This window comes from Vanellus vanellus (genome assembly GCF_965231255.1).
Source record: "Vanellus vanellus genome assembly, chromosome: 2".
Taxonomy (NCBI): Eukaryota; Metazoa; Chordata; class Aves; order Charadriiformes; family Charadriidae; genus Vanellus; species Vanellus vanellus.
In genome coordinates, this window is record NC_138906.1 from 45,088,166 (window position 1) to 45,100,091 (window position 11,926).

An 11,926-nucleotide genomic window follows, 5' to 3' on the forward strand; every position below is an offset into this window, starting at 1 on the left:
TATTGTTACAATCTGAATCTGCAAAAAATGAACTTTCAGAAATAGACTTCATGCTACTTACAGTTCATACACTGAAAATAATAATGATGATCCCTTTGCATTGCTATATCAACACAGATTCCATGCAGTTGGTTGTCTGGAGATAAGTCCCAAACACTTCTTGTTCTTCTCTTGCTTTGCACGTGGAAAGACTTTCATGTTTGCAGAAATAAATAATTAAGTATCTAATATTTTTAAATATTTAAAGTAAAAAAAAATAAACCACCAACTTTAAAAAATCACCTACAAATATAATCTGCTTCTTCCTGGTTGTTCCCCTTTATGAAATCACAAAAAATAAAAACTTTCTGATTATTTTTAATGCTGGGGCGGGGCATTACAGTTTTTTCAATAGTCTTTCCTTTACATATATGTAACAAACTTCTGCAGCCCAACACACAGATTTTGCCATTTCATTTTGAATGCAGCACAGTGAAGAGACCAACCTACCTCTACTTGGAGGTGGAGAGGTGTTGTAGTCTACATAAAGAACAGTTGCATCTTAAATATGTTGTGTTGGTTTTGTTGTCTGCCATTTGTAGGTCTGGAGACACTGATGTTAAGAATGTTAAATTTAACCTTGTCTGGTTTAATGGTGTGGAAGAAAATTATCTTTATGTAGCAGATTTGTGGCTCTGTGTTATGCCAGATGTTGCTTTGTCCCTTTGAGTCAAAATCCTACAAGTCTATATTTTCATCATATAGGAGCAAATACTCCTTGAACCTATGAATATGTTCTAAAATGAAAATGGGCAGTACCCTGATTTTTTTTTTTTTTTTAATAATTAAGAAGTGTATGTATGGGGACATCTGTCACTGGATCCCCACCAGCCTTCTTGTAACTAACTTTCTGGTAAAGTATCTGATCTTTTAAAGTTTGAAAATCAACTCTTTAACGTGCTGATTATTGCATATGCCTCTCTGACTGCTTGGGTAGATAGAGAAATCATTTATCCAGTCTTTATTCTGAGATAAGTGAACTGTTACCCAGTTTCACTTTGGTTTCCATCTGCATCCTGTATTATTTTGTAGTAAAGTTATAAAACAGAGTTGGAGGAAAAAGCTATTAAAAATACTAAAGAAAAACATTCTTAGATTCTGACTATTTTTAAACAGATTTATGTGGACTGTGAAGATCTTTGTAAACAAAGTTCTTTACTGTGTCAACCTTTATCTAAGCTCTATCTTTAGCTAATTATCAAAGAAACCTTAAAAAAAAGTGCCCTGTATCTTAAAGCAGTTCTTAATCAACCATCAAATGCACTATATAATAGTCAGACATTAAAAATTAATTCTTGATACTTCCAACATTATTTGTATAATTCTGTATCTCAACAGAATTATACAAAGACTTGAAATAGAAAATTTATATTAAAAAAACCCCATGCATATCCAGACAGCTTTAGAAATAATTTTAGAAGGTTTTTAAAAGCTCGGTCTTCTGTTGTTCTGTGAGCGTACATGTGCCAGGATCTACGAAAGCAGCTGGTTTTGCCCTTGTTCTCCGTGTCCTGCTTCCTCAGGAAGATAAGTTGAGATATGGAGACCCAGTGGAATACTCCTCTTGGATCCTGAGCAGTTGGAGATCTGGAGTTGCTGGGGACCAAACTCAGCAGCTTCCCTGCGCTGCTCTCTGGTGGTCAGTCTGTGGAAGGGCTCATCCCTGACCTCAGCCACAAAACCCTCGTGTCCGTCCCTGAAACTCACAGGAGTTAAGTGGTCTTACCGTCATGGGCAGATCACCTCTGTATGGTAGCATGCCGTAGTTAGCAGGTGAGAACTGGCAAAACTGAATTGCTCTGTATTCAAATATGGTTGTTCAGCCGAAAGCAGACCTTTGTCTTGGCAAAGATACAGTTTGGCTGTACATACTTGGTTGATTTAGAGAACATACTAAATTCTTTTGACAAAGATACTCTTTGGCCTTACATACTTGATTGATTTAGAGAAGTTGCTAAATTGCAAGCTTACTTTAGCAGTTAAAATCTCTACGTGGCTGTAATGGCCAAAAAGTAATGAGACTTAAAATTTCACAGAATTTCACAGAATGGTCAGGGTTGGAAGGGACCTCTGGAGAGCATGTACTCAAACGCCCCTGCCTAAGCAGGGTCACCTACAGCAGGTTGCATAGGATGGCATCCAGGTGGGTTTTGAATGTGTCCAGAGAGGGAGGCTCCACAACCTCTCCGGGCAGCCTGTTCCAGTGCTCTGCCACCCTCAAAGTAAAGAAGTTCCACCTCATGTTTAGATGGAACTTCCTATATTCAAGTTTGTGCCCGTTACCTCTTGTCCTATCACTGGGCACCACTGAAAAAAGACTGTTCCCATCCCCCTGGCACCCTCCCTTGAAGTATTTATAATCATTAATAAGATCCCCCCTCAGTCGTCTTTTTTCTAGACTAAAAACACCCAAGTCCCTCAGTCTTTCCTCATAAGAGGGATGTTCCAATCCCCTCATCATCTTCGTAGCCCTCAGAACTGTGCCCAAAACTCATTTGAGATTTGCCTTGCAACAGAACTGCAAAGCTTTCTTTGTGAGAGGAAGAAGAGGAAACCTGGCCTTGAATCAGTGATGAACTGTTCAGTGAACTATTTCTGAGCTGTGTCCTCGAGAAGAGTTCTTTGCTCAGTGTGTGTCCCCTTAGACGCAGCCTATGGCACGGGGAAGAGCCTGTGGGGCTTACCTATGTCAGATACGATGTCATGAACTGAACCGTAACTGCTGCAGGTGAAAGAGGAGTCCATAGCCAGTTTCCGTGGTAACTAATAGGCACCTGGAGCTCTTTGACGCAGTACTGGATCTGTGCATAGAGCATTCAGTGGCGGACATATGTAGCTGTCCTGGCAAAGCCTCATCAGGGTTCATTTTGTGGAGGGCAAGCTTTTTCTCCTCTTTCTAACAAGGCATTTTCACTAATGTTGTGTTGAGTTCCGTCCCTCGTTTTATTTAGCTTATATTTGTAAATATTTGGGATAACTTTTATTGTTTGTTTTGTTACAATCGCTGAATTTGCTGACTCACCCAAATTGGCATCTAGTTTCGCTGCAGCCTGAGGATGGGTTTTGGTAGCTTGCTGCTTGCAAGGAGAAAGAAAACATTAGGTCAGCCCATGAGCTTGTAAAGTCATGGAAAGACATTTGCTAAAGTGGTAAAGACTGGGTGATGCGCAAGATTTCAAAAAGATCAGTTCTGTTCTAAAAGAGCAATTGTTCTTTGTATTGTGTGCAGTATCAGGAAGCAGGTTCGTTTGGGTGTGAGACCGGGTTCCCCATTGTTCTGATTACCGCTCGTAGCTGCTAAAGTGGTAAACTACAATGGGTTTGTAATCAGATCCTGCGTATCCATTCCTTTTGTGGTATCTTGCTGTGCACCCTTGAAGCTTTGGTCTACAGTGCAGATACTGCTCAAATGAGGAATGAGTGGTGATTGTCAAGATTACAGAGGCGGAGATTAATTCTTGGTTTGAGATTATATCTGAAACTATTGTGCACTATTAGTGAGATTATTCTCCAAACCAGTAGTTCTAACACTCTTTGTGCTACTCCACATTGAGATGTTTTGTTTCATGGAAGAGTGGTGAGCAAAAGAGGGCATAATTAAAAATAAAGCAACATTCTCCAGACTCCTGTAAGATTTCTGGTAAACATTTGTAACTAAACCTATCTTGCACCACAGTCCTTACTTGACTGCCAAATGGATTTTAAAGTGCTGGAAGTAAGAGGAGAGAGGGATAGTAAAGTTTTGTCTGCTCATATGAGGGTGCCCAATATGCATTAACCTGCTCCTTTTTTCCCCTCTGTTGTTAAGCATCAGCAATGCTAAAGCTAAGATAGCTGGAAGCAGCTTTATCACTTTGTGACAGTGCCTGGCTATGTACCGCAAGCCGGGCTTTCTGAAGCCAGGGAATGCTTGCAATTGCAGTTCAGGTTTTGTTCACTGGGACATCACGCCTTTAACCAATCAAGACTGGTGAGCTAACAAGTGAGAGGGACCTCCCGTTGTCTTCAGTGGTTTTTTTACTTCACAGCTTCCAGAAAGAATGATTGCTACAAAAAAAAAACCAAACCAGCACAGCACTTAAGGAAGTGCCTGTAGAGAGTAGAAATCAAACTGGCCACTAGACAAACCATAAGCTTTCAGAGGCTTCTGATGTTTTTCCCAGAAAAGACATTTTTAGAAATGTGATAATAGGTATGATTTTTCTGAGATGCTGATGTAGGGACATTCAATGTAAACAGTCCAGAAAAGAACAGAAGAAATGTCAGATTCGCCTTTAAAAACCAAAGATACATTTTGATAACCTAGTAACACATTTCTTGTATTGTTCTGAGCTTATGCTGCTTTGTAAACTTTAGGTATCCAGAAGTATCCTTGAAGTTGTGCATGTGTATATGGATGATTTTAGATCTAAAACTAAAACAGATATGAAATGAGATCTTAGAAATTGAGTACGGTTGTTAACAGATACCTTTGAGTGCAGGTTACAGTATCTTCCCAGCTGGTAATTAACTGGTTAATTTAAAGCTATTTCACGCATACTTTACTCTGGTACATTTTCAGGTGGCATATGGTGATGTTACCAGTGTATAACGTTAGGTGCTATGTTGGAGCACATTTTAAGTGTTCATCAATAATATGTTCAAACTAGATAAGTCGTCAATTCTTCGCAAAGTTTTGAAAAGATATGTGTAAGTTTGGCAGCGTAAGGACACTTAAGGCTGTCATCAACACTTCCAGCAAACACCACTTTTTTTTGTAAATTATTTTATCTAAAGCCATGGGCAAGCAGGTTAACCTCACCTAGGGCTTGCTTGCAGCCTGTTGGATCACTTTCTCCTTCAAGTCTTGCCAGTAGTGTCCAGGGTACTAGAAGGTGGATTTTGTTCCACTGAAGTCCACGATTGCTTAATGCTTATTTCAGTGGGCATTGTAGGCACAAATCTCTGTTTTCTTGTTTATTTAAGTTTTGATGTAATGGAAGTTACATCACTGTACAGGATCAACAGTTACTTAGTAGGCAAACCCGAAGCTTGCTAAATGTCTTAAAAGCATACAAGGATGGTTATGCTACCGTTGGTACGTTTAACAAGTCATGCCCATATTTTCACGTGGTCAATGACTTACAGGTGCTTGAGGTGCCTTTGTGATGCCCAGCATGGCTTCAGGAGGTGTATCTATACAGTAAGCTTAAAGAATGGAAGTGATAAAAAAAATTGCTATTTCTGTAAATATTGCATATCTGATTGCTGTGTACAAAAAGTGGAAGATTCTAGTGTGAGTACATGAAGTACAAGTTTTTGGATAAAGCAGAATAAGAGCAATGCATTGAGCATATATACGCATATGATACTCAATGTGCATATACTCTATGTAAACATACTCAGTGTACGTATACACTGAGTATAGATAATGTGATTTATCCTTTGTATGATGTAGCATCGTTAAGTTTTGATGTTACTGGATCAGCTGTAAGTTTTGCTAAAGATGCGCAAGAGTATAACAATTTTTGTATGCCCTAAATTTGCTGGATATTAAATCACTACCAGAAAAAACTCAGGAGAAATGGATGGAACTCTGGAAGGGACACAGTAGATTTGACTTCGATCTTGACCTGGCTACTGGTTAATCTTGGACAATTGGCTTTCTCTCTCGCCCCCTCTTTCTCTTTTTCTGTCTCTCTTTTCCATTTTCCATCTGTTAAATGCAGGTGATTACTAACTCAGACCCCTTAAAACAAAACAGTTTGAAATCTCCTGACAGGAATAACAGCTAATTCTTACCTAGTTATTTAGTGAAACATCTGTACAGGATGCTGGTAACAGTGAGGCATAATTTTAGTTAAATTTTTTGCCGGTCTGTTTCAGTATCTCACTGACTTGTTTTTAAGTCTTGAGACCCTTAAGATTGACTGGGTACTTTCACGTCATTTAGCAAACAGATCGGGAAAAGACAGATCATTGTCTATTCTCCCTTTCATATTCCCTTGTTCCTAAATGCCAGAGGTCATGATCCCAGAAATGGAGATGATCATCAATATTTTTGTAGGAAATGCTTTTTACTAGCCATTTGGACTTAAAAGAAACTCCATATTGAAGAACGGCTGAAGAACAGAAGGCCACTACAGAACACAGAGAAGATAGCAGTCTTTCTTGGAGCACTTCGGTGCCATGGAGTACAATCTCTTCCTTACACTCCCAGGAGAGATTTTTGGAAATGCCAGGGAAGAACCACAACCTCACAGTTTCTTATCTGCTGTCCCAAGGGAACTTTCACAGGAGGTGATTGCCAGTGGCATTTCTTTGAGACAGTAGTTGCTGTCAACATTACTGCTCTCTTAATTTGTAGATACAAACATGCTTCAGTGATTTCAAAACATTTCAACCCTGGCTTACCTAGTTTTTCATGCTTCCCTTTGTTTTGCTGTGATAGCCCTCAGTAGTTGGTATGAAAAGTGGGTGCAAGAATAACTCCAGAAATTTGTTGGTATTAGCAGCAGCAGTATGTGTGTGAACGTGATAATACGATAGGAGGGGAGAATCCCGATTAAAATCTCGTTGCTAGACAAGTGACAAAGACCGTACAAACAGCATGAGACTCCAGGCCAACTATGGTTATATTAATAATAAATCAGATCTGGTCTGTGAGTTTTTCTTATATGGAATAGTATACATGTAAGAGGATTTTTTTACCAAATGTAATTTTTCTAACTTTAATTTAGTTTGTGTTTTTTTTTTTTTTTTTTCTTTTTTCCCAGCGTTTACTAAATGCTGTCAAGAAACTGGTCTTCTTATGGTGGTGAAGTGTCGGCAAGAGAACACAGCACTGAAAGATTGTCTGGTTGGCTAGTAAGTCCCTTATGAGTTTTTGTTGTTTTTTTTGTTGCATGGCCTATACTAATCTAGAAATGAGTAGAAATCTTAAATCTTCTCAAAAGGGTTTTGCAAGGTTAGAGACTTTGATGTATTTTCTAAAAAATAGAAAAAAACATGCTGGTCAGGGCCCTACGTGACACGATTTGATTTCCTTAATAAAGCTGTCCTATGGCTATAAAAACTTTCTTCTTAATTTAAATGATGACAGATGTAGATTTTCAGCTATAAACCCTATATTCACTATGCTGAATTACCTGTCTGGGAATGGGGGTGAGCAATAGAAGCACCTTCATACCCTCTGAGTGAGACAGGATAAGTTTGATTTTGCTTCTTGAACTGTTTCTTAAGATTTAACCTTGGTCCCGGAAGCGTCCTGCTGTTGTGAACAGCAATAGCAGCAGCAATGGGACTTTGTTAGGTATTAGAGAGTTCAACTTGATGCTATGCTGGATTGAAATGTCTCTTTTGGAAGTCCTCATTTATCCCCAGTGCCATCAGGCGGAAGTGTTAGATTCTTGAATGTTCCAGGGTGAGGGCTGGGGATTTTTTGAGTTTGACTGGGGGGAGAAGGAGAGTTAGTTTGTGGAATGTGTGTCCTGCCCTGTTAAACCAGAGAAGGTGGTTAAATGCCTTTAAACTAGTGACAGTTACTCTCAACTGTTTGGGAACTAATGAAAAAACACGCACAGCCAGGCAAGAGTTCAGGCCTAACTGCAGGGAGAACTTGCTGGAGTTACTCAGTTTTATTTGTCTGTGCCTCCATGTATTAAATTTGGCCTTTTTTTAAAAACAAAACAAAAAAACACTGTAAGACCCAAACGAAATACACACTACTGAAAAAAACATTTAGTGCTTGAATAATTATACTTAAAATTATGAGAAAAATGAATTTTAATTTAGTGGTGAAGGACCAACGTGTACGGTTCGAGACATACACTTGAACCTGTTCCCAGTAGTTGCTTGGGTGCATAAAAAATAAAAATGTAGTCCAGCAGATTGCCATGCTGAGGAAGCTAACTGCACATAACAAATCATTTCACTGAACTGAGCTACCAAATGTCTGTCCCTTTTTCTACCTTTCCTCTTCATGGCTTCAGTGTAGAGGCTTGAAAAGGACTATGCCTCAAGAGAGAGCAACATCATGAGAGAATGCAGACCAGCTCGCTATTTAGAGTTTACGAAGATAACCGAAACCACTTATGTACTTTATAGAAAAAGGTGTTCTGTTATTGAAGGCAGGCAAATTTTCTCTGGGTGTGAAAAGAAGATCAGTTATAAGTGTTATTAATGCAGCATCTGTTCCATATTCCAAGATGAAAAACAGTATTATGCATTTGTCTGTCTTGTAGCTATTCTGATCCATTATTCTATGAAGAATGCAAAACAGAATATTTGAAGCAAAGAGAAGAATACAGAGCAACTGGAATTAAGAAAAAAAGGCAGAAGCTTACTTCAAATGTGTAGTTAAAACGTAAAATGAACTTTTCAAATTTTATATTCAACTTTGATTTGACTTGATTTAAACAGACTTAAATTGGTACTCCTGTGTGGAATTTAACTGAAATACACAAAATGAGATGAATGGAGAATAAAATAGTCTCTGAATTTAAAAGTTATTTTTTTAATTTTCTGTAATTAAAGTTATAAAGCATGCTGTCACAGTCTGCAAGAGAAGTTGCAAAGGTCTGTTCCTTTGTCTGGACTTGAGATTTTGTTACCAATTTACAAATGGCCTTTTGGAATTTAAAGCTTGTGTCAAGTTATGTGTGGCAGGCTACATAAAAACTTAAGGGTGAATAATTTGAGTTGTATTAACTGATCACAAATTGAGTGTACATTAAAATTGGTCTCTTTGTCATCTGAAGCTGAGGGTGTATGGAGATGCTCTTGTTGCTCTTTACTAGAAGAGAAAGGTTGACAAACGCAGAAGGGAAGAGCTTCTTGGACCAATTTGATTTATCTTTTTCATGACAATGTTGAGTCATATGAGAGCCTGATAGTACTTTTACCTATGCTGTGACTAATTTTTAAGTCTACATTGTCAGAAGAGATGGATGCCCCACGCCCATGTGTGGCCCAGACTGACTATTTTGACTCTGGAGGAGAAAGTCACCTGACAGAGACCTTCCCTGAGAATGGGAGAAGGCAGGCTGAAGGCCAAGTCATTGAGAGCAGTATCCTCCCCTGCTTTCCTCTTTTAGAACGAAGATGATTATGTAAGCTTCCACACAAAAGGAGTGAGTGAGTGACCACACTTGCAAAATTATTACGGGTAGAGGTGAGTAAACAACTAAACTAGGTATGTAAGATGCAGGTCACTTCTTGTAGAAACTAAGTGTGAGCAAGTCCTGATTTAAAAATGGGCAAACAAAGGATCTTTGTGTACTGATACTTGAAGCTGCTTAACTGTAGAACTTTCAAAAGCATAAATAGCTTCACTAGAGATAGTAATGTGAAGTTTTACAGACTATTTCGGAGTATCTTTTGAAATAAAGAATTTCCTTACAAGTAAGGAAAGGCTGCACTTAGAAGACTTACTCACATGGTAACTTTAATGCCCTGATATAAAAAAAAATAAATTTGTCTGAGTAAGTAGTAGGATTTGTTACTTTTCCATCAGAAGATGCAAAATTTGACTTGTTTAATTAATAGTGTTTCACCACAAAACCAGTACCACACTAAAGCTATTCAAGCAGGTAATTCAAATCAGACTTTGAGACACGTGTATGTGAAGTACTTAAGTTAATGTTGCAGGTTAGTCCTTCCTCCTTATTCTGTGCCTTTTACTGGAATAATCAATAATAATGTTGCTTCTGCTATTACACAGCAGGCTGCCTGGAGGACTAAGGAATGCTTGTGAATGGAAAACTGGAAAGATATGTCGCATTCTGCCCTGTTAGGCAAACTTAAATGGCACTCAGCTCTAAAAGTAACGACCTTAAAATAGCTTCTATGGAATAGAGTTTCCTACAGATGTACTTGTTCTTGGCTCCTCAGTTCAAGCATTTTGGAAAACAAAAATACTCTAAACCAGTTGTTTCCCTGTATGTATTTACAAAAGAGGAAACTTAAGGTAGATGGTGAAATGTTTTTTTAAGGACAATGACTGTTCTGCTATCCCATTATGACACTCTGCTACATTTTCAGCCTCTGGAACGTGAGCCTGTGTGTTTGTGATTTTTGTCAAAAGCACTTCCAAAGAGGATTTGGGCTGGAGTGAGCATTCTTGCGGAGGGAAGTACTGTGCGCTGCCAGTGGTATGTGCCTGCACTGAGGGCTCCCACCACAGCTGGCAAACACAGACAGCAGCACCGGCACTGGGTTTCTCCTTTTCTGGCTTAGCAGAAAGTGTATTCAGCAGGGGAGGGGGAACCCCAGTGCATTGACTGATACTGCTCAGGGGGAATTCATGCCTGTAGTGGAACAAAGCCCAGTTTAACCTGCAGGTATTACTCTCCCACCATTCTATGCATGCTGTATGTGAAGGACTGTAACAACTCACTTCCACACTGGTAACTAAGCTCTACTGTCAAGCCTGAAATTACATGTACTGAATTATGCTGCCAGGCATTCATTTGTCTCTCCCTACTCTTGTGTGTGTGTGTGTGTAAGGAAGAACGGGGTTATTGCAGCTCCTTCTTTCTTTACTGTGGCACGGGCTTAGAGCTGGGCTCTGCCCTTAGCTCTGGCATCAACTTCCTCTGTAATACACCCACGGCCTTAATGTGATGTTTCCTATTTTTAAATTCTTGATTTCAAAACTTTCACTTTCTTAATGTCTTATGCAGTATCTTATATTTTAATTGCATTTACATCTTTTATTTAAAGTTTAAATGAAAGAATGAGTACTATGAAGTGACAAACTCATACTAGTAAATTGCTTTCGGTTTTCTTTTTTTCTCAGCTGCAACTTCTCCTTCCTACTCAGTTTAACCAAAAGCAGCCCTAGATTCTAATCAATGTAAGAAAATATCAATAGTATTGACAAAGCCGTAAGCTGTCCTTCAGCAGTGAACTGGAGGCTTTTTTTTTTTTTGCTACGTGTTGAATATTTTTTAAAAATCATTTCTATTTTGTCAGAAGTTACTTGTGAATGATGAGCTCTGGAAGCTTGGCTACTACCTTCCCCCCCTCAGCCCCTCCACCTCCCAACGAAACAAAACGTGTAACTACTGAGAGTAGCCAGCTACAGGTGAGCTGGCATGGGTGCACACATGCAGTACTTCATCTAGCCATCTCCATCTAAATCAGGGCTTGCAACTCTAATTAATGGTCCCTAGATTGTTCATTCATATGTTTTTTTCATTTTGAAATCAATTCTGCAGGATTCTTATACATATTAGCCTGTGTAGGTGTAGACAGTTGGTGGAATTAATCTAGGTGTGTCTCTAGTGTTTTCAAGTTAGCCTGTGGAGATTTAAAGGTTACGTTAAGAGCAGAGGCAGGGACTAACTCAACTAGGTCAGCCGAAGTCTGAAGCACAGCAGTGCTGCTACCCCATCATAGTTAATATTTGTGTAATAGTGCCTCATGTTTTCTAACACATGTGACCTTCATAAAAATTAAGGTGTTCACAGTTCCAATTTTACCACTGCCTGTTACAACTAGAAGCTCTCACAAAGTTGTGTGCCTTTCACTGTCGCTGTACAGCCCACCTGCACCCTGTGCTTACCTCCTTCAATGGGAACCATGGGTGCTCAGCCAGTTTAAAACCATCCACTATATGGCACTATTGATTGACGCTGACGGAATAAAGTCTTACAAGCTAGAAGACTGATTTGTCACCTAGCCCCCTTGCAAGGCACAGCAGGGCGTCTGTCACTTTCTGCAGTAAAAGGGGCCCATCTTTGCCTCTTCGTAGCACTTGGGAGGATTTGGCAAGCACCCAAGACAGCCATGTTTTTCACTTCAGGCTATGCTCTTTCAGTATATTAAAGCTCTCTTCAAACTCCTGAGAGAAGCCCCCTACAAATGTGAAATCTAAAAGGAAGGAGGAAAAGGGTGTCATATACCT

The 11,926-nt window shown here is 39.2% G+C and overlaps 1 protein-coding gene across 1 annotated transcript in view; it reads left to right on the plus strand.

The window, feature by feature from the left end:
* Nucleotides 1-9,355, plus strand: part of CMC1 (C-X9-C motif containing 1) — a 47,267-nt gene extending 37,912 nt beyond the window's left edge. The window contains exons 3-4 of the mRNA XM_082479966.1: nucleotides 6,795-6,885; nucleotides 8,262-9,355. Coding sequence (XP_082336092.1) covers nucleotides 6,795-6,885; nucleotides 8,262-8,376 — 206 coding nt within the window. The 3' untranslated portion in view covers nucleotides 8,377-9,355. The remainder of the gene's footprint in view (nucleotides 1-6,794; nucleotides 6,886-8,261) is intronic.
* The last annotated feature ends 2,571 nt before the right edge of the window (nucleotides 9,356-11,926 follow it).